The 23,124-nt window shown below is 38.6% G+C and overlaps 1 protein-coding gene across 1 annotated transcript in view; it reads right to left on the minus strand.

Moving 5' to 3' along the window:
* Positions 1-23,124, minus strand: part of Lonp2 (lon peptidase 2, peroxisomal) — a 108,864-nt gene that overhangs the window by 20,306 nt on the left and 65,434 nt on the right. Inside the window, exons 9-11 of the mRNA XM_004629187.3 lie at positions 18,124-18,274; positions 16,167-16,293; positions 12,043-12,176 (exon numbers count right to left, since the gene is read on the minus strand). Of these exons, the coding sequence (XP_004629244.1) occupies positions 12,043-12,176; positions 16,167-16,293; positions 18,124-18,274 (412 nt within the window). The remainder of the gene's footprint in view (positions 1-12,042; positions 12,177-16,166; positions 16,294-18,123; positions 18,275-23,124) is intronic.

Consider the following 23,124-nt stretch of genomic DNA (forward strand, 5'->3'; position numbering starts at 1 on the left):
GGAGCACATATGCAATCTCAGCTATGAGGGAAGTGCGAGGCAAGGAGCACTGCATGTTCAAAGCCAATCTGGGCAACTTAGACCCAGTTCAGACAGACAAAGTAAAACAAAGAAATACAATGAAAGAAAAAAAAAACTTAAAAGCAAATACTTTAAAGTTGTGTAATTTGGTTGGCCAGATAGCTCAGTGGATTAAAGTGCCTGCTTAGGCAGATGCAGGGACTGGGGTTCAATCCCTGGCTCCACATGCCATGCTGGCCCCATCCCTGGGGCGCTGACACTGCGATTGAGACTGGGCATGGTGGTGCATGATTGTAATCCTAGCACTTGGGAGGGTGAAAACAGGAGGATCACTATGAGTCCAATCTGTGTAGTGAGACCCTGTAGACCCTGTACTAAATACAAAAACAAAACAAAACAAAACAAAACATACATTTGTGTAATTTGTCATGTGTCAGTTATATAGCAATAAAGTTGTTAATTCAAAAATAAAAAGTGAGCTTACAAGTAGCTTTGTTATTTCACAAGATAGTAGAATTATGTACCTCAGAGTCAGACTGACACAAATACAGAGCATCTCAAGAGTCTTCTCTGGGGAAAGACAGAAGGGGAAACAAAATATCTTAAAACTCCCAGAACTTGAATATTTCCAACTGTATAATAGTGCTGTCAGTTTCAGGTTAATCTTTTCCAGAAAATCCTTTCCCCAGCCAGAGGATGTGTGCTAAATGCAACAGAGACCTTGCTATTGTCCAGAGCTGCCAGGAGTCCCAGTCTGCATATTTTCAATCCGAAAGTAGCTATATGAGGGCTGGGGGTCTGGGGAGATAGCGTGGTGGTCTAAGCAGCTGCCTGGCAAACGCAAGGACCTCAGTTCAGTCTCCAGTACTGCATGCTGAGCTAGCCACCAAAACCAGGCGTGGTGGCGCACACCTGTAATCCCAGCACTGGGAAGGCTGTGACAGGAGGATCACTACGAGTCTGAGCTGCATAGTAAGACCCTGTACCAAATAAATAAATAAATGATTTTAAGAAGTTTTTTTTTTTTTTTAAAGAGCTGGGGATGTAGCTTAATGGTGGTAACAAATGATTTTCTGTCAATATTTTCTGTTATTTTTAGGGTGGTAAGTAATACAACTTTAACAATAGCAAATACTTTTTTTAAGTTTACCTAATTAAATAGTTCTATATAATAATCATTGAGATACATTATGATGTGAATCACTTTTCCCCAATTTTAGTAGCAGTTATCTACATATGAAAATAGAAACATCTATATAAAATTGTTCTTCACTGGTATAGATTTTTATTTTTGAATTTTAAATTTTTTTTGGTGGTACCAGGGAAATCAAACTTAGGACTTTGTGCTTTCTAGGCAGGTGTTGTGCCACTGAGCCATATCCCCAGCCCCCATTGGCATGAATTTAGAGATAATACGTAAATGAAATTTTGTATCAACTTATTAGAAACAGTTTCAAAAAGTATAAAAATATAAAATGAAGGTTGAAATGATCAAATTAGTACTTCTATAGATTTTTTTTTTTTTTTTTTTTTTTTTTTTTTTTTTTTTTTTTTTTTTTTTTTTTTTTTTGTGGTACCAGGGATCGAACTCAGGACCTTGGGCTTGCTAGGCAAGCACTTATACTTCTATAGATTTCAAAAATCAGCATTTACTTCACAGTTAAAAATTATTTTTTATATATCTAGCTCCCCCAATAGACTATATATGTGTTGCAAGTTTTCTTGAATCAGTTTCTGGAATTCAGTGTAGAACTTAGCATATAGTAAGAGTTCAGTAACTGTTTGCCTGTTCATTGAATTAATGAATGTGCATTATACATGGTCCTCCCTTTAGACCAGGCTGAGGAGCCTGTTCCTGTTGCTCTTCAGGCTGGAGGCATTAGCAAATCTCATTTCCTGTATTCAGAAATATTCCTGGAGAATTAATGGGATCAGTAACTTAAATGCAGAAACTACACTACAATATTTTTAAAAACCCACGAGTACCTCAAGTATTCTTATAATTTAAGATGGCGGGTTTTGATGATATGTAACAACATCCACCAGTCACTACACCTTCCTATATGCCTACTAAATGGAAAAATGATTTTATAATTATTTGATAGAATTTTATTTTATCTGAGAAGAGTTTAGAAACAAACCTCTGGCTCTCACTATATAGAAGCTAGGTTTTCTTCCTATCATCAGTACACAGCAAACAGTTCTCTCTCAGGCCAGGCCAAGGGTGATAAGGGGACAACTGGTGATTCTGTGTAAAAGTCATACTTAGAAAAGAACACTTAGTGTATGTCATGATTTTGACAGACCTTGGTAACAGCATATTTTCACCACAACATTAATTAGAATAGTATCTGAGCATGTTTAGATACAACAACCTGCTTAGTAGTCTCACTAGATGCAAAGTTTTTAATTTTTAGATTTAATTTTAATTTTTATTTATTTTTATTTTTTGTGGTACCATGGATTTAACTCAGGGCCCCATGCTTGCCAGGCAAATGCTTATTCTACTGAGCTATCTCCCCAGCCTATAGATCTAATTTTTAAAATAACTGTTTTACAAAGTACATTTAACTCTAACCAAGTGGCCACAAAGATCCTTTGAGAACTAAAGCTCTCTGAAATCTACATTCCTCAACAGTAATCTTCGTTTCTTGGTTTTTGTTTTTGTTTTTTTTCTGGCAGAACTGGGAATTGAACTCAGGCCCTTGTGCTTGCCAGGGAAGCACTATTCCACTGAGCCATCTCCCCGGGCAATCTTCGTTTCTTGACAGTTATAAAATTTTATTTGTTTTGTACCACTAATATAATTAAAGGAAGGAAAAGCATGAACACGATATAGCAAAACCTTAAACACTGAAAATACAAAACTGAATTAAAATGTCTAAACCGGGCCGGGGAGATGGCTCACTGGAATAAGTGCTTCCTTGGCAAGCGCAAGGGTCTTAGTTCAATCCCCAGTTCCACCACCAAAAAAAAAAAAAGTGTCTAAAGCCTGTCTATGCAACTTAGGTCTTTAGTATAATAAGTGAGTTCAAGTTTGACAGATATTGAACAATATAAACTTCAGCATTGGCTTAAAGAATTCTTTTGATAATAGCAAGTGTTAGACTGTGGTGACTAAACTGCTAGAAGCCTTTTAAATTAGTAAATTCTGTAGGACGAAGTGGAAGCTTTCAAAGATGTGTTACCTAAATATTAGGAAAGTGAAAGCCAATTGTAACTCAATCTCTACAATAATAGTGAAAATGTAACTTGTCATTCTGTGCTCAAAGACCTCTTACCATCAGACCCAGGCATTTCTTTAGAAACTAAAAACCTCACTGCTGAGGATTGTAACAATCCAAAACAAACAGCCAAAGCATCTGGTCTGTGGTTTTCGGGTTCACAAGCATGCTCACAAATTCCTCTTTTTCTAAATCCAACCAGAAAGATATTCGACTTAGGTCAAAATGTTTGAGGGCTTCTGTGATGATTGTGAGCAATAGGAAACTTTCTAATTATTCCCACTTCACTGAAAAAAGCTAACAAAACCTGTTTGTCTCCAAACAATCAAGATCATTGACAGAATCGACACTAAACATTGACCAAGGTTGTTTCAATTTGTGTTAAAGAACCATTTGTCTGTGAGGCTTTTCTTCCTTTGCAGACTCCACCAAGAGGGTAACAGCTGCCACTTCTGAGTCACAGAAATTTCCACTGTCTACCGACAACCCAAAACGTAGGTTTTCTTTAGAATTCTACACAAACTACTTCAGCACTGGGAAATGACAGCTGTGTTAATAGAAATAAAACATGCTTTCACAGTTTCATGGAGTCAGACCTCTCCTGGCTCCACAGGACAGACCTGTGTGACCAAGAACATGGGAACTGTGATGGTTATAAAGGACTGCAAATCCTGCTTTGGGCTCCCCCTGGCTTCTCCCTTCTCCCACACTCTCTCCCACTGGAAAAGCCAGCTGCCCCAGAGAGGCCCATGTGGTGAGAGACTGAGGATTCTGGCCAATGGCCAGGAAGGAATGGGGTCAGCTGACAGCCACGTGAATGCACCAGGGCCAACAGCTGGCTGACTGCAGTCTGTTGGGAGGTCTGATTTGGATCTGTCAGTGAGGCTGCTTCTGGATTCCTGAGCCACGGAACAGGTGAGGTGCTCAGGGCCTCTTAAATGTGTTAGGTCCTGGGTTACTTGTTACACAGCCAAAGATAAGCAACATAAAATCCAAAGACAGAGCCATCCTGCAACAACTGGAAGAGTGCTCTGAGAAGATAAAACAAAAGTTACACAAAGCATAAAGGTCACTTCCTAAAAATTTATATCTAGTATTTTATATTAGTATTAGACATGTACTTGTGGCAGTAAACAAGAGAATGCAAATCTGTAGATTTGGAGAGAACTAACTAACTAACTAACAACAACAGCCCAAAAGATCAAAAGCACTTGATTGTCCTGCAGAGACAGCTTCCTGTTAAGGTCAGGAAGGAGCCACATTTAAAATAACCAGCACAAAGCATGCTTTGGACAGGAAAAGTCAATAGCAGGAAGCCACAACAAAGGATCTGGAAGGAGCTTGTGCAGGACTGACTCTTCCCGGAGAACCAGATCCTGAGAAAGGCGGGGAAGGGGGCACTAAGAAGAATGGGGTGGGAACACCACAAGGACAACCCTGGCAGAGGCGCTGAGGCAAGCCTGCTGGCCCGGCTTCCTCTGCATTCTGACACCGCACTGAGTACCCTTGCTAAAAAGGCAGGATACTTTTTCATACCCTACTGCCTTCTGGTTTAGTCAAGGGTGTGGCTGGCTGGGAAAATTAACATCAAATTAAAATCGTTTATTTTAATGTATTTTGAACTGTGAAGCTGCCTGGCCTGGAGGGCTACACTAAACAGGCAAGGTCACATTACCACTTTGTTCTACTACTTGAGGATGGCTTCACTAGCCCATGCAAGGTGAACACAGCCAGGAAGAAATACACTTTCAACACATAACTCAGGCAATATGGCTCCAGACTGGACCACAGACACTGTTACGGAGTAAGGAAGACTTGTGCTTTCTGCAGGCAGGGCTGCGAGAGGTCAGGCCTGTCTTCACTGAGAGCGCATCTTGGTGTTTATGATTCATACCAGCCTCCAGCCTCTCTCCAGTGTGCACTCCTGCGGTCCCACAGACAGGGCAAAGGCTGCATTGCTGTGCACACACACACACACACACACACACACACACACACACACCCATGTATACTGTTTTTTCTTTTTTTTGCTGGTGCTGGGCTAAGCATGTTCTCTATTACTCCCAGATCTATATCTTCATCAGTTTTTTCCTCCTTACATGGGGAAAGCAGAGAATTGAATATTACTATGATTTAGAATAGTTAGAATTTGTGCTGTGTTTAGAAAATCACGAAATGAAATTCCCTTCAAGTTGCTAAGTGCCCTCTTGATATATTCAGGGTGAGAGCCCAAGAACCCCAAGATTAAAAAGTAACTGGGAGGCTAGAGACTTGACTGGCCTCTCAGTTGAGAACATGGAAGGATGAGGCCATAAGGCCATGCCCTAAAGAGTAAGAAGTACATTTTTTTTTCTCCTGACTTAGCCTGCTGAGTACAGGGATTACAGACATACACCATCATGCTCACTTCATTTCCTTTTTAAAACGTATATTCTTTTTGTTTGATTTAATTCAAAGTAATTCTCAACCATTAATTCAATTAGCATTACTACTGAAATGCTATTGCATTTGGTTTCTCAGTGTTCTGAGACAGGGATCCACTACAGCCCAGGCTGGCCTGGAACTCAATCCTTCCTCAGCCTCTTAAGTACTAGTATTAGAGACATGTGAGAGGAACTAAATTCATGGAGCACCACATCTTGGGGGAAACCATACAAAGTAAAGAGAAAAAAAAATACATGACAGAAGGCAAGAGAGAGAGAAGGGAAGGGTAGAGTAGAGAAGGGAAAAGGAGGAGAGGGGAGGGGAGGGAAAGGAAGGGGAGGGCAAGGGAGAGAAAGGAAAGGAAGCAAGCCAGCTATATCCCATGACTGTGGCTTTAACAGAAATAGACCAACCCCACAAAGCCTTATAAGATCAAAGGCTGCAGTTCCCCAGCCAGCTATCAGATGAAAATGTGACACTTTTGGAGGACAATACAGGGGCTACAGATGTAGCTCAGTGGGAGAGTGCTTGTCTAGTCTTACCACAGCACCACAAAAACAAAAAATGGGCAACCTCCCCACACCAAACCAAACAAAAAACAACTCATGAGTTCCATCATCAAAAAATAAAGAAAACATGGTTTAAAGAGCTGAGAAGACCTGAGTGTGGTGGGAGATGGCTCTGATCCAGCACTTGGGAGGCTGAGGCAGAAGGATCACCTGGAGTTCAAGGCCAGCCTGGGCTACACAGTGAGTTCAAGGACAGCCTCAACTACATCATGAAACTATGACTCAAAGGAAAAAAAAAAGATGAGAAAAAAATTTCAACAAAGCCCACTGGAATATATACATATTCCTGATTTAATGACCAATTGTTTGGACTTATATAGGAGTCATGATTTGGACTTAAGAGCCCACTACTTGGACTTGTGACCTTTTTTTTTTTTTGTTCTGTAGATTTCATTTATAGTGCTCAATGTCTTTTCTGTATAGCACATCTTGGGTCTACGATACAATAACTTTTGCTGATTGTGCTGTACAGTGCACGCCTTAGTTACTTTTCTCATTGCTGAGACAAAATACCCAACACCTAAAGGTAAAGGATGACAAAAGGTTTATTTCAACTCACAGTTGGTAGAGGTTTTAGTCCATAGTCAGCTGGTTCCAGGGCAGGATGGTCACTGTTCATCATGGGCAGAAAGCAGCAAGAAGCCTCTTTCTGTCTCTTACGTCTTCTTATATCTTAACCCAGGCTCCCACCCTGTGTAGCACTCACAGCCTTAATCCTAGTACCACAAACCAATCCCAGTATCATATCCTTGATGTTAGCATCACACGAGCTAAATCCAGCCCCCTCTGAAAAGCTGTACTTGCAGCCGCACCAGGCTTGGGAGGGACATATAGATATAAGCCACTGTACATTCCATACTGCATGCAGAGTTATGCAAGTAAAGGCAGGCGTCAAGTTGGAGTTTCTTTTAACCATTTCTTTGTTCTGAATACATGCTATACTTCCTCATTTAGCAATCAATTCCTTTACCAACCTAGTCATATGAACACAACTCAGCCATTAAAGGAAGAGTCTCCCTCTATATAAAAATCAAATGGCATTCAAAAGTAAAAAAATACAATTTCTGAAATGAATTCTATAGGGCTAATAGCAGAAGACAGCAATAATATACTGGAATATGTAAGAAAATTATACAAACTGAACTAAAAAGAAAAATAGAAATTGAAATTTAAAAATAGAACAAAGGATAAAAGACAGCTAGATACTTTCTTAGAATCCCAGTTGAGGAGAAAAAAAATGTTCAAAGAAATAATGAACAAAATTTTTCTTAAAGCTGATGAAAGAGTTCAGCGCACAAATTCAAAATCAGCAAATCTGAAGGCAAATAAAGCAATCTCACTGTATGATTGCTTGACATGTCTATTAATATAAACAGGCCAGGCAATGTGGTCATTGGAAAATGCTGCAAAGAGATTTAAGAATCAAATCAGGGTTGAATCAGATAAAATCTTTGCTAAGGGTAACTGCTGAGGAAAATCTTTGCAGACACTAATTGGATATATATGGATATGTTTAGTTGAATAAACAGAACACTTGTCTTGGCTAAAGGCAGGAAGAAGCAGAATAAAACTTTGGTCACCTATCCCTCAACTCAGAAAATTCAGAGTACATTAAAAACATGTAGAAAAATATAGGCAGTATTATTTGTATGAAACAATTCCCATACTCCATAGTAACAGAAATCATAACCATCCCTCCCCTGATACTGATCTCTGTAAACCTCACCTGCCTCTGGGCCCCCACTGCTAGCCACTTGCTAACTACTGGTTCAGATCTCACACATACAAAGCCAACTGCTCATAGGCCAGAGGTTCTGGGCCTCCTCCAGAAAGCGTGCTTCATACACTGGAGATTTCTACTTGTTTTGAAGCTTGTGGCCTCAAATTACTTTTCTTCCTGGCAGTACCTCTAAGTCCAGAATTATTTTTAACATTAAAAATAACTCCCACGCTGCATTACTTGATATTTCTAAAACAACTGTTGTCTTTTATACTCCCGTTTTAAATAATTCATTTCTTAATGAGAAATATGTGGTTACTGAGCTCCATTTGAACTTGTTGGCATGAAACTTTAACACAGACTCTTTTGCAGAGTTTTTCTTTTGGCTTGGCTGATGCTACAACTCATGTCAAGATTTCTTATAATTCTTCTATATTGAAGTCTGGAGGACAGTCACTTACAGAAATTCCATGCATAGCCTATAAAATGAGATCCAACCTGGAGACCTATCAGTGCTTATCATAAGAACTGCGAACAAAATCATCCTTAAGGGACAAATACTTATCCTCAGATGGGTATCCTCAGATATCCTCAGATGGGTAACATCTGAATTACCCAAACCTATTCAGCTATATTATCATTTAGGAGACATGATTTAAAAGAATGACAAAAAAACTAACGTTATCATAAAAATTGCATGTTTCTACAAAATTCACAAGCTCTTTGAACATATTCTTGAATATTTGTGGATTATTCTTAAATAACAAACATGAAGATAGATAAATTATTAGAAATATGCTAATAGATGTACATGTAAGTATTAAGCAATGCATTACAACTATGGAAAGTTTCCTTTGATGTCAAATCCTTCTGAATGTTGCAAAAACTCTTAAAAAAAAACCCATCTAAACCTTAATCATAATTTTCAAAATATGCCAACTAGATAAACTCATTTTACTCTTGACCTTTCTATTATATTACAGACAACAACAAAAGACAAAGATTAGATGCCTGAGAGCACAACACAGAGGGAGGGTGGGAGAAAAAAGGGGAAACCCAGGGGCCTACTGAGGTAGGTCTTACGCCTACTCTTATTGCCAGGAAAAGGAACAAGAACACTTCCTTTCTCCACTGCCACCATCAGCTACCTCAGTGATTCTCATTCCCAAAAGGTATTCACTGAGCCAGGACAGTTTTATTTTTGTTTTTGTCTTTTTGAGACAGGGTCTCACTATCCAGGTCAGTCTGGCCTTGAACTCAATATGTAGCCCAGGCTGGCTTCAAACTCACAGGGATTCTCCTGCCTCAGCCTCCCAAGTGCTGGGACTACCAGTGTGTACCACCATACCTGGCTTGAAGCACTTTTTAAAAATACAGATTTCTACAAACAGTAGCCTGAATATGTGTTTATAATTTCTTTTTTTTAAGGAAAAGAAAATACTCAAAAGGAAAAAGAAACTGGAATGGGGGAAGAAGAAAAGAAGGGAGAAAGGGAAAAAATATATATACACACAATAGTCAAAACAGATAATACTGTCAATTGCTATTAGCACACTGAGAGGATAGGTACATGCCTACATTGCTTGATGTTTTTTCATGCCTATATCTTATATTATGAACAAGTACTTGGAAGGTAACAATGCACAATGCACTGAACATTGTTATTCTACTACAATCTTGTTTTGAAATTTTATACCACTGTTATTCTTTATTTTTCTTCTCTTTAAAATAAAAAAAAATTATTAAAAAAACATACACCTACAAAAAACAGCAGAAATGCAAAAAGAATGAGAGAGAAAATTACTCAAAAAGAACGGAATAAGAGCCAGGGATGGTGCACATGCTTGTAATCATGTATGTAATCAGGGATGAGGCAGGACAATTGCCCATGAGTTTAATGCCAACCTGGGCTACATAGTGAGTTCAAGGCTGGCCTGGACTATACAGTGAGAGTGCATCTCAAAAATAGAAAACAAAACAAAACAACAGCAACAACAAAAAGAAGGCAATAAGAGATGCAGGGAGAAGGCCAGAAGGCAGCAGAAACCTTAAGTGTCTGCAGGGCAGGGATGGAGGTCAGCAACAGTAAGTTGATTCCAGCCATGAAGTTCTACAAAGACTTGGGAAGTTTTAACACAGCATCCCTGAAAGTATGGGTGAGGAGTAGGACTTGGTGCTTCTTGTGCTGCTATTACAGAAAACCATAAGACTGGGTAATTTATAATAAGCAGAACTGATTTGGCACACAGTTCTGAAGGCTGGGAAGACCAAGATCAAAGGCTACAACCTGTATTATATCACAAGATGGTAGTGGAAGGAGTCACATAGAAGAAGGGGGAGGGAGACGGGTAGAGAGAGGAAAGGGAGGAGCAGGGAGTTGAATTCAACCTTGTACCACGAGGCTACTCCTGTGAAAATTAAACCAGTTCTCTGAGATAATGGAACTGTGCTTCCCTGTCACTCCTAACACTGATGCATTGGGGATTAAGTTTTTTTTTTTTTTAAATTATATTACTTTTATGTATTTAGTACAGGGTCTACAGGGTCTCACTATGTAGATCAGAATTGGAGTGATTCTCCTGTTTTTAACCCCCCAAGCGCTGGGATTACAGGCACATGCTACCATGCTCAGTCTCAATTGCCATCTCAGCATACCTTGGGGGACTGAACCCCAGTCCCTGCACTCTGCCTAAGTGGGCACTTTAGTCTGCTGAGCTATCTGGCCAGCACTTAAGGTTTTTTTTTTTTTTTAAATCTTCTACAATTATTATTTTTTAAATTCATGTATTTGGTACAGGGTCTACACAGCTACAGACTTATAGTAATCCTCCTGTCTCAGCCTCCCCAGCAGGCTGGGATTAGAGGTGTGCGATACCTTGCCCAGTTTGGGTGGTCAGCATGGCATGTGGTACCTGGGGATCGAAACTGGGTCCTTGTGCTTGTTTAAGTAGGTGCTTAGACCACTGAGCTATCACCCTGGTCCCTGGGATTAAGTTTTGAACACAGAAATTTGGGGGAATATATTAAAACCAAAGAAGGGCCTTCAACCAGAAATTTTAAAGTCCATACAAAAACCAACTGGAGTTCAATATCCTTACCCCTATTCCACAGACTGTAATGAGGACACCAACCCCCTGCAACTAAGCAAGTGATAGAGGTTTCTTCTCTAGACAAAATGAACCAGTGGAGTTCTAAGCAAGGTGGGGAATGGGTTAAGCAGAATCTGGGAACACAAGGATTATGGGAACATCTGCTTGTTGATTCTAATGCTGTGAAGGGCACTAGGCTGAGCAAGAGAGGGGAAAAAAGGAAGATGTTCAAACTGCACCTGCTCTACCGAGCCTACCATGCATATGGTTTCCCATCATGTTCACCTCACTGCTTCCTGGACAGAGTTTAGGAAGTGGTAGGACAGCCAACAGAACTCCACTGGAAAGAAATGTTTTGCTCCCTCTCCTGCTATGTGAAAACCGCACAGTAGCTCATGATAACTGTGTGATGAACCCTGCGCAGCTCTGGGGCAAGAAGGGAAAACCTTTTAACTGGGTAGCAAATGCCATGTCCACATCTGATTACTGCAGCACTAGAATTCTACCACGTCTTCAACTCCACAACTGTTTAAACAAAAAATAATGTATATGACAGTACATTTAACTGTATACCCATAAAAGAAAATGTTGAGAAAAAACAACCTGTTACTTAAGAAGCTCTTCCCAAATATAAGAATTGCTTTTGCACTACTCTGACAGCCTGGATTTTATTTTTCTGCGTTAGCTTTTTTAGTAACAAGCTTTTCTACCATTAATTATTAAGAATGTAACTGTTTGAGTCAGTAAGAAACAGAAGAACATGTCATCACACATGTGGAGTATAGGTACTACGATACAAGTCTGCAGAAAGCCACTATGTTCTCAAAGCATTAATACTGAATTGCCTTCCTGTGAAAATTGTACTCTCTGTATAGGAGAATGCTCCTGAGAGACCATGGCAAGCCACACACATGCTGTGTGGATGCCTTTCCACGGGGTTCCCACCCCCGAGTCCATTTTCACAGGGTGGCCCATGCCAGCCCTTGGCCACGTACCTTCTCCCTCGACCCCATCAGCGCGGTCCAGCTTGGCATCCTTGTGCTGTCCTTCTGCCACTTTCACAGCAACAGCTCGGCAAATGGCCCCAAACTTCCTATCCAGAGAACGAACTCCTGCCTCTCTGGTATATCTGTCATCAAAGAAAAAAATTATGTTTGGTTAACCATCATCTTTAAAAATAGAATTAATGCTAGACTGGTGGTACACAACTGTAATCCCAGCACTCAGGAGGCTGAAGCAGGAGGACTGCTGCAAGTTCATGGCCAGCCTGGGCTATATAGTGAGTCCAAGGCCAGCCTGAGCTGCACAGTGAGACCTTGCCTCAAAGGATAAGAAACAACATTCTTTTTACCAAAGAAAAGTATACATGGTTTCATTCCTCTTTTGTTGAGTAGTAATTTTTCTACACTTAAAATCTCATTAATATATTATTTCTCAATATTCAAATGTATTTCAGCTACAACTATTTCCCTATACAAATTATCTTGAACTATTACCCAACTCTAAAAAAAATGAATCCTTGCCTCTTCAATCTATATGAAATAAATCTAGTAGCACATAACATACCATTTTCTCCTTGAAGATAAGTTTAAGAGTTTTCTTAAAAATGTTCAGTTTAAGAAAATTCTAGGCCATACATGGTAGCAGCACATGCCTGTAATCCTAGTCCTTGTGAGACTAAGACAGGAGGATTATCATGAGTTCAAATTTGGGGTACAAAGCAAGTTCATGGCCACGCTGAACTACACAGTGAGATCCTGTCTTTTTTTTTTTTAAAAAAAACCAAACCAAAAAACAAAACCCTGTAGATCCTGTACCAAATACATGAAAAAAAAAAAAAAAAAAAAAAGTTGGGTGTGGTGGTGCACACTTGTAATCCCAGGACTCTGGAAGTTAAGACAGGAACCTTGTCTAAACTATACATCAAGACCCTATCTCTGGGCCAGTGAGATAGCTCAGTGGATTAAACACAGGGACCAGGGTTTGATCCCATCCCATATGTGGAGCTGGCCCTGCCCCCGGGGCACACTGCGCAGGAGTGAGGGAGACCAGGTGTGCTGGCGCATGCCTGTAATCCCAGCACTGGGGAGGCTGAAACAGGAGGAACACTCCTAGTCTGAGCTGTGTAGTGAGACCTTGTATCAAATACATTAAAAAAAAGAAAAAAAAGAAAGAAAAGACACTATCTCGGAAAGAAAATTTAAATTTACTGTGCTTAAAATGTTGCTGAAATAATCAGAGAAACTCAGCTTTTTTCCAACTAAAGCAAGAAAAGGAAAACAGAATCTGAGAAATATATTTTTCAGTAGATACTTGGCAAATTTGGTGACACTGAATTTTCACTGTGACTTTGTGAAAGATAGTACATGCAAAACAGAATCACCTAGGAAGCGTACATGTTAGAGCAAGGACCATGAGCCAGTGCACCAACCCTTACACAGCACAGCCCCGCTTGGCTGCCCAGCTTTGGATGGGCTGCGAGGTGCAATGTCAGGATGGAAACAGTTTTGTCTGAAAAACAGTATTTGACTTGGTAGTCAGGCATATTCTAGACTTTAAGGAAGCAGATTTCAGAAGTCATGAGAAAGGATAGGTAAGAGCTATTGATCCAGTAAAATAAAACTCATTTTAATCAAAGGGATGGGATATAAAAAGTGAGGTCCATATTTTACAAGTGCACATAAGATACTGTAAGATACAGTAAGATACTGTGAAAATAAACAAACCAATACAGAAAAACAAACTCTGATCAGCTCAGCAAGTGGGTCTGGACAAAGGCTACATGCAAAGTGGGTGAGGAAGCCTGTGAAGGAACGGTATGAAGGTAGAGGCACGAGGCTTGAAGTTCCCAAGGAACTGAAGCTTGACACAATCAGAGCAACAAAACACTTTTTGTTGTTTTGAACAATAATGGGCTATGAACAAATACAGATAGATAACACATTATTAACAGCTGAGTAGCAAAACAAAAAAAAATTTAGATATAACAATCCCTTTTTGGCAACTTATTTGTTTATTTTTATTTTTTTGGTACCAGGAATGGAACTCAGGACCTTGCATTTGTCAGACAGGTACTCAAACCGCTGAGCTATCTCCCGGGCCCTCCTTTTTGGTATCTTTAAATGAAAAGGGAAGAATTACGGTGTTACATATTGTTATGTAACTGTTACATCAGAACTGGCTGATGCAAGCCAGGTGCGGTGGTGCGTACCCATAATCCCAATACTTGGGAGGCAGAGGCAAGAGGATCTTGGGAGTGTGAGACCAGCCTGGGCTACAAAGTGAGCTTAAGGTCAGCCTGAACTGCATGGCGAGACTCTATCTAAAACAAATAAACAAACAAACAAAAAAAAAAAACCAAACAAAAAAATTGGCTGATGCAGGGCTGGAGACATAGCATAGTGGTACAATACTTGCCTAGCAAGTACAAAGGCTCAGGTTGAATCCTTTGACCTGCAAAAACATTGGCTGATACTTCTCACAATGACTTGAGTGAAACCAAGACAGCACATACTAATAATTTTCAGGCCATAAAACCAATGTTTTTGACAATAAGAGAGAAAAGTAATTTTTCTAACATGGTAGCTGAAACTAACAATAAAATATAAGTAGCTGCAAACTTCCACATGTGAGCCTTAAGAAATTCAAACATTTAGCTTTAAAAAGAAAATATTACAGGGCTGGGGAGATAGCTCACTGGCATAAGCACCTGCCTAGCAAGAAGAGAGTATTTATGGGGATAGGTCTGATATTTTTTCAAGTTTAGAAGGGGCATACAAAGGAGAATGTACAGATTCAGATGCTTCTATGAAAGGCAGTAGAAAATTTTAAGGAAGTGAACATTAAAAACCTTTTATGACAACCAGAACTCTCACCAAGTGATAGTTGGTAGTATGTGACATAAGAATAGATGTGTTCAGATAGCTTAGTAACATAGGGATTTGTACTGCTTTTAAAAAAAAATTTAAATTAATGAAACTGCACAGAGAAATCTCCTAATGTCCACAGCTTTTTTTTTTTTTTTTTTGGTGGAACCAGGGACTGAACTCAGGCCCTTGCGCTTGCCTGGGAAGTGCTTATTCCACTGAGCCATCTCCCCAGCCATCTTTTAAGATCTGATAAAAATGAAACAGTTCTCCAGATGAGTGGGTAATACTAATGGTGACTATGCTTCAGAATTACTGTAATTCAGATTCAGATAAGCTATGTATTTTTCTCTATTAATCCTACTTTACAAATGGGGAAGCTATCAAAAAGGTTGAGTATCTGTTGAAAATTAAAGACATAATAATTGTTATTTGGAATCATATCATTAGAAGACTTTGACAAATCACCTAATTCATTTCTTCTGACATTATCCACGTAGTGTATCACAAAACGAGGGAATTCCTGGCACAGATTTAGGCCTCTTGCTTTATGTATTAAGTGGAACAACCCCCCCCCCCCAAACAAACAAACAAACAAACAAAAAGGCTGGCCTAGGTGAAAAGGCAGTGTGACCAGCCAAACTCTCAGGAAGGCAAATACTTCACATCTAAAACATTAGATAGTAGAACAGGGCTGTATGAGGAGCGCCTGGCAGCCAGACCTAACTTGGTAGATGATACAATGGATCAAGGAAAACTGGAAGAGGGATGAGAAAAAGCAATCCTCAAGAGGGCAGTTTCCATTCAGATACATAATCTGTAAATTAGAGTAAGAAATCCTTTGCTTAAGATTGGTACAAACTCAGGAAAGCACCTTCTCTATTCTACTAGTGTTTGTTCTGCAGATCCAAATTCTGAGGATTGCAGAAGCTCTCAGAAGAAATCAAAACCAGATGTCTGAAAGCAGCAGATACCTCATAAGTAAATTCAACAACTCTTAAGACCCTGGGCATAAAAAGTGTTTCTATCTTTCCCATGTGTTTGGCTCTCAATTTATTAGACTAATCCCTTTTATTGCTGTGGTGGCAAAGCAGATATTGGTACAATGTGGGTCCTCGGCAGTGCCACTATCAGTGAAACTGCCCTGCACAGAGTGTGCGCAAGCCCCTGCCCAGAGTGCTGGCTGGAAAGCACACAGCCAGCACACGTGCCTCCTCCTGATACCCAGTGGTGCAGCTGTGGAGGCAACTGACCTGGTGATGATGGCCAGCGTGGTAACGTGGGGGATCTGGATCTGCTGTGGGGTCAGCCCATGCTGCTCCAGCTGCTTTGGGATCAAGTGCCTGTGGGCGATCTCCAGCTTCTCCTCCTGCGAATACCCTGGGAGAAAGGCATTTGTTCCTAATTATTCATTTGACACTCATGAGGCTAGTGAATGAATCAAATGCAGATATAGTTTAAGTATTACTTCAACTGATATCATTAGAATACTGAAATTTAAATCAACATGAAAATTATAAATTTTTCACTAAAATCTGTTGACTAAGTGATATCTCTCAAACAGAAGAAAAAAATTTTGATTAAATCTTAAAGACAAATAGTTCCTTATTCTGAAATTCTCTGAAATTTTAAATAGCAAAAGAAATACACCCTCTTTCTTTAGTATTGATAAGACTAACATGTATGTACATACAAGGCTCACAATAAACAGTTTTATAGGAAAGGCTTCAAAGGAGCTTTCTAGAATCAAAGCCATAAGTTTTAGCAGCAATACAAAAAACTAAGGTATCATTATAAAATTTTTTACCTCCATATGTTGGAAAAAATATATAAGATACTCAAGAAAGAAACTATATTCTTATTTAGAATGCTCAATGAATACAGACTTAAAGTCCATAAGAAAATCCTTGCACCTACATTAGTTTACCCTATTAAAAAAAGCAAATTAAATATAAGCTGACACAGCATCTTCTGAATGGAAAGAGGGGGTTAAAAATCACCAGAAAAGTCAGCAGCCAGGACAGCTAAATCTATGAGTGGAAGAATGTTGTCACCTCTGCAGTGAGTGCCCTGATTATGTCACCTGTGTGAGTGTACCTTCTGATTTTCTGCCTTAACTTGGAGTTTCTAGCAGTCTCATTACTTATTCATTTTAGTCTTATAAATACATTAAGCAACTTATGACTACTATATTTAAAAATTAAGTACAGGAATCTGCAAGGCTTTAAGAAATACAACCATCATTCACTCAACAGTAATAATACACTACAGATTAATATGAAAAACACAGTAAGATTACTTTTAGAATCTAAATATAGTTAGAGGGGCGGCAAGATAGCTCAGCAGTCTACAGCACCTGTTTAGGCAAGCTTAGGCAAGCGCAGAGACCACAGTTTGATCCTGGGCACCACATGCTGCTCCAGCCGCCCGTAGGGTGGGCTGAGCCGGCCACAATAAATAAATAAGTAAATAAATAAATAAATAAATTTGAGATTCTACTGTATTTTCATTTTAATAAGTATTCACTGATACTTGATTTCTTTTAGGGCTAAATGGTTCTGAGCAATTAAAAATAAGGTGAAAAGGCTAAAAGGACTTTATCTTGTACACGCCAGTGAAGGCAAAGACATGCTAAAAAAAAAATCAGTCAATTAAAAACAAGAACTTAAAAGTACTGTATAGTTTCAGATAAAAATGAGGACTTATTTAATAAGGAGAAAGTTCAGTTATTCTTTAGGAATCACTTAACTAGGAAAAATGATCACTCACACACACACACACACACACACACACACACAAATGATCACACAAAAGTTTCCTACAGGAGATAAAAACTCCAAAATCTTATAGAAAGACAGTTATATTTGGTTTTTGGATACTTTGTACAAATGAATTTTTTTTATCTGTAATTTTAGAAACAAAAGAATGTCTTGTTTTCTATACAAAGTGATCATTCTTTAATATTTAATTAAATCTGACGATGTTGTCAAAATTTATTATTTATGTCTTATAGGACTACACATACTCTCATGGTATAAATAAAGGTTCTAGAATTTGACTTTATATAAAAGCTGGCTTATACACTTTCCTCAGAACTTTTGAAGATGATGCAGTGTCTAATTAGTTTTACTCAAAACTCCAAGCATGAGAAGTTTTAAATGCTCAGAAGGCATGATATACCAAAAGTAATGACTTTATTAAGCTGAATACCTGGAACTGGGATGATCTCCATTCTGTCCAGCAAGGCAGGTGGAATAGTAGCAGTGGTGTTGGCAGTAGCTATAAAAAGGACTTGGGAAAGGTCAAAGGCCACATTCAGATAATGGTCTGTGAAGTTATGGTTTTGCTCAGGGTCCAACACCTATGATAGAATAATAAACATTTAAACACATTTTGTAGTGGCAATAAAAGCTACACAAATTAAAACACACACAATGTATTAGCAAGGTTGACATTTCTGCTCCAAATAGTTTGTTAAAGAGATAAACACTAAAATTCAAATATTACTCTTTCCATTTCCCACATTACTAAGTACTTTTTAGAAAACATCACATGTTCAGTGTTAAAATTTCTGAAAACATTTAACAGCACGAAGAAACAAAAATTACACTTTTAGGGTTGGGGAGATGGCTCAGTGCACTAAGAGTCTGCCTGGCATGTGCAAGGACCCGGGTTCAACCCCCCAGTACCACATGCTGTGCTGGCCCTGGGCATGGTGGCACATGCCAGTAATCCCAGCACTTCAGCTGAGACAGGAAGATCGCTATGAGTTCAAGCTGCATAGCAAGTCCCTATACCAAATAAATAAATAAATGATTAAAACATTTTTAAAATTTACACTTTCAACCTTTGTACTAAAATCTGTTTATTAATGGCTCGTTATGGGGCCATGACAAGTGACCAGTCCTGCAGAACCAGTTTGCCTCTTTGTAGCATGTCCCATCTTAACTGCTAAGGGAATACAAAGTAACAAGAGGTTTTCTGTGGGGGTAGGGATAAGGATATTTTGGCAATTCATAGGTAACTGATAAAATAATAATCAGTAATATTCCTCCTTGAACACTATCAGAAAGTCAAATGACTTAGAAAAAATTATTACATTCTTTTATAGCACAGCTAAAATTTAGGTTTTCAAAATGTCTTAAAGCAAAACCTTTCTGCTTCCAATACACAAACATAAATAGATCTTAAAAACATTTAAACATTACACAATTTGGTGATGAGATTCTTACAAGGAATAATTTATATTAAAGTTACTATATCTACTTCAGATTGTTATGCACACATTCCAACTTAGAAGCACTCACTGTTAATAGGCCTATACAGGGACTTCAAATTGTCCAACCAGTGCTTGCACATATTCTAAACTGTAAACATGCTTCCTCTTTCACTTGTACCAGAACAATTTAAATAGAAAGGATATATGTATTCAGGAAATAACATGACAAATATATACTTACCACAATTCACTATAAAACTCAGTTTTCCTTGCTTATAATTTCTTATAAAGTTATACTTATTTTAAAATTATCTCCAGTAATTCAGGCTGGCCTTGAACTTCTAGTGATTCCTCTTGCCTCAGCCTCCTCAGTACTAAGACTATAGGTGTGCAGCACCATGCCTGATCCTTTACTAATAATCTTGAGTTTCGTTAAATATTGATTATGGTGGAAACTTGGTATTCAGATCACATTTCTCAGAAGGCCCAATTTCACATTTCACAAGACTTAATGATGTTTAATGTTATAAAAAGTACATCAAAGTCACCATAGAAAACTATGTTCAGTATAGAACTGATTAAGAATTATTTTTTAATAAAGTAATATTATAGATAGTTAAATTAGATAGAAATACTATAGGCAGTCAGACAGGGATAGGCCTTTAAGGGATTGAGTACAAAAGATAAAAACACATTACAGAGGGCCAGCGAAATAGCTCAGTGGTCTAAAGCACCTGCTTAGACAAGCTTAGGCAAGTGCACAGGGATGGTGGTTCAATCCCCAGCAGCACATACTGCACCAGCCCTGCCCCCACGGTGAGCTGAGCCAGCTTCAAAAAAACAGAAACAAACAAACAAAAAATCCCTACATTACAACAGTCGCTGGAGGTGCATCTATTGAAGGCCAGGCCTCAAGATAAGACAGGATGATCATACCTACATGCCTCACTGAGGGATAAGCAATAAATTTAAGATTATACTATAATTGGTATCATCTGGTTCAATAAAGTCTAGATAGACATTGGTCACCCAGGGGGGTAACCAGGACCTCCTGATACATCCTTTCCTAAAAAGGGCTTTGTTCTTTCCATGAACCCTTCCTACATGACCTGCTTCCCCACTGGATCAATATTATCTAAGCAGCTACACTTGTAATCTTATTGGTTGATCATAGTTTTCACCCATGCTATCTATCTATCTATCTATCTATCTATCTATCTATCTATCTATCTATACCTTGTGATTTTACACCCACCTTGTGGTTTTGCTCTGTAAAACCTCATCTGTGAAGTAGGGTCTACAGCAAATCACTTTCAGGTCCCCTTATCTCTCTCAGATGAACTCTCCCTCTCAATAAATTTTCTCTATTCATAATCTCTATTGTAAAAAAAAAAAAATCTCTATTGTTACAGAATTCACTGTTCAATTTGGGGAACAAGAACCCAGTATATCTTAAATCTAGCAGGTTGGCAGCTATTTTTTTTTTTTTTTTTTTTAATGTTTAAAATTTAGATCTTCAGTAGCAGTCTTTGACACTCTAGTATTTTTTCCCTCTGTATCATTTGGAGGTCCCACCAAGATAACTAGAAGGAGTAAGAGTGCTTTTGTTTCATGGATTCTGGATTGTGACTCATTTAAGTAATCAGAAATTGTCATCCTTGTTTGTTAATTGCTTACACCTTGAATTTTTATGCCTTGTCTTTTTTACACATTGTTCTTTGTTAAAGTAATGATAAATTTAAGTTGAGAACATGCAAAGATTATGATGTTTCTTTGAGGGGACATTTTGCTTTTGTGGGCAAGATCTTGTATTTCTGTTTTGTATATACTGCCTTTGAACTTACTAGTTGCTAAGTTTAATGATGTTCCTTGCTCTTCCTGTTTGGCTTGTTTTGACTGTTGTGGTTTGTCCTCTTATCTTAGACAGTGGCACCAGGGAAAAGTAATGTTAGAATGTCCCCTAGTGGATTTTGATACTAACCAAAATGTGAATTTATGTAATACTGTAAATTAGATCTTTTTATTAAAGCTAGTTTATATTTAGGAAATGTACATACATATTAATAAATCATGGGACTCCACATGCCAATTTTAAAAGGTAATAGGCCAGTAGTCACCTCCCCTTAAGAGGATGCAGAAATCAAGTAGGGATAAAAAGGAACACCCATTTTCCTTTTGTTGTTTTGCAGATGGAAAACTCAAATGTCAAATATTCTGGCTCCTTTAGAATGTATTCTTAACCACTAGAAATTGTTTGACCCTTACATATTTAAAAAGCTGTTTAATATTTTTCTGCACTTGCTCATGGCCTGACGAGCCCTTATAGGCAAAGTGGAATGCAGAGAAAAGGACTGATTATGACACTATTTCACAACTAGAATTGTCTGTGAGAGAAAATGGTCAGAATTATCTTACATTCAGACTTTATTTGCATTGAGAGAGAAGCCTTACTTGTGTTCAAAATGTAAATGTAAGCCACAGGGAAACTAGACACTTTGCCCTTCCTCTCAGCAGCCATATCTCAGTGAAAGGAGTCACTGGGAAGAAGGTGACTTGTTAGTTCTCATAACCCATAGGCTATAACTGTAATGACTTTCTCTTTTCCCATTCCTTTTTATTTTAAGATAAAATACTCTGAAAGTTCATTTCCCCCCTGGGGAAAAACACCTTGTTTAAATACTATAATACACATGCATCCTGGTCAGGTACACTTACTCCCTCTTATGGAAACAGAAATAAATCCTAAAGTAAAGGCAACTAAAGGTAAAATATAAACAGCAATCTATTGTTCTGGTGAAAACAGATCTTAAGGAGCTTATTTTTCTTTATTGGAGATAATACTCTCGAAGGCCAGAAGTTAAAAAAAGAGTTATGGCCTATCAGAGACAATTTAAGGACATAGGGCTTACCTATATGCTGTAACAACCTCGGCAACACTCCAGATATTAGGAGTTCAAAAACTCAGTGAAGACTAGAGGTTGGTTCAGGATGTTAGATTAGTAAACAAGGCAATATGGCCAATCCATCCAGTGGTACCTAACCTGTACACTCTCCTTTCTCAGATTCTGGAAGATGCTGATTGTTTTTCAGTGTTGGACTTAGAAGACACCTTCTTTTGTATTTGTTTACATATTATCACTGACCAGGCCTCTCAACTGACTTGGACTGTGCTTCCTCAAGGATTCAGACATTGTCTTCATTTTTTCAGGCAAGTGCCTTCCTATGACTTGGCATGTTTTGAATTTTCCCAAGTCATGGTCTTACAATATGTAGATGATATACACAATTATATGCCACTACTGAATTTTCTAGCTCATAAAAGTTATAAGGTCTCTAGGTTTAAGAAACAACTTTTCAGCCTTAAGATAAAATACTCTGGTCTTATCTTATAGTCCAAGACCTTAAAGCAGCTAAGGGGATTTGTCCAAATTACAGGCTTTTGTTGCCCTTGAATAGGAGGGCATGGTGAAATTGCAAGATTCCTCTAAAAGAAAGCTCAAAAGACAGCTATACATGCTTAACCTGGGAACCTGCTCCCAACCTGCATCCCAGAAGCTTAAACAAGCACTTCTAGATGCCCCAGCACCGAGCCTACCAACAGGACATTGTTTCAAACTGTACACTGATAAAAGCTGGGTCATAGCTGTGAGAAGGCTTACACAGGATTGGGAACCCACTCAATAGCCTATAGCGTACCTGAGTCATGAATTAGACATTGTGGCAAAAGGACTGCCTGCATGTTCATAGCTCTCCTGGTAAAGAAATAACAAAAGAGGCATCCAACTTGCCTTTAGACAAAGATCTCACTGTATATACACCTCAAAATGTGGCAGGACTCCTTTCCTTCAAAGGGAGCCAATGGCCATCTGACAACTTCTTAAATACAAGAGTTTTACTTCTAGAAGGACCAGCCATTCAAATAAAGACATGTTCCCTCTTAAACCCTGCCATTTTTCTACCAGAAAAGGAGGAAAAACATGACTGTGAATAGA

Source organism: Octodon degus, unplaced genomic scaffold (genome assembly GCF_000260255.1).
Source record: "Octodon degus isolate 3935 unplaced genomic scaffold, OctDeg1.0 scaffold00028, whole genome shotgun sequence".
Taxonomy (NCBI): domain Eukaryota; kingdom Metazoa; phylum Chordata; class Mammalia; order Rodentia; family Octodontidae; genus Octodon; species Octodon degus.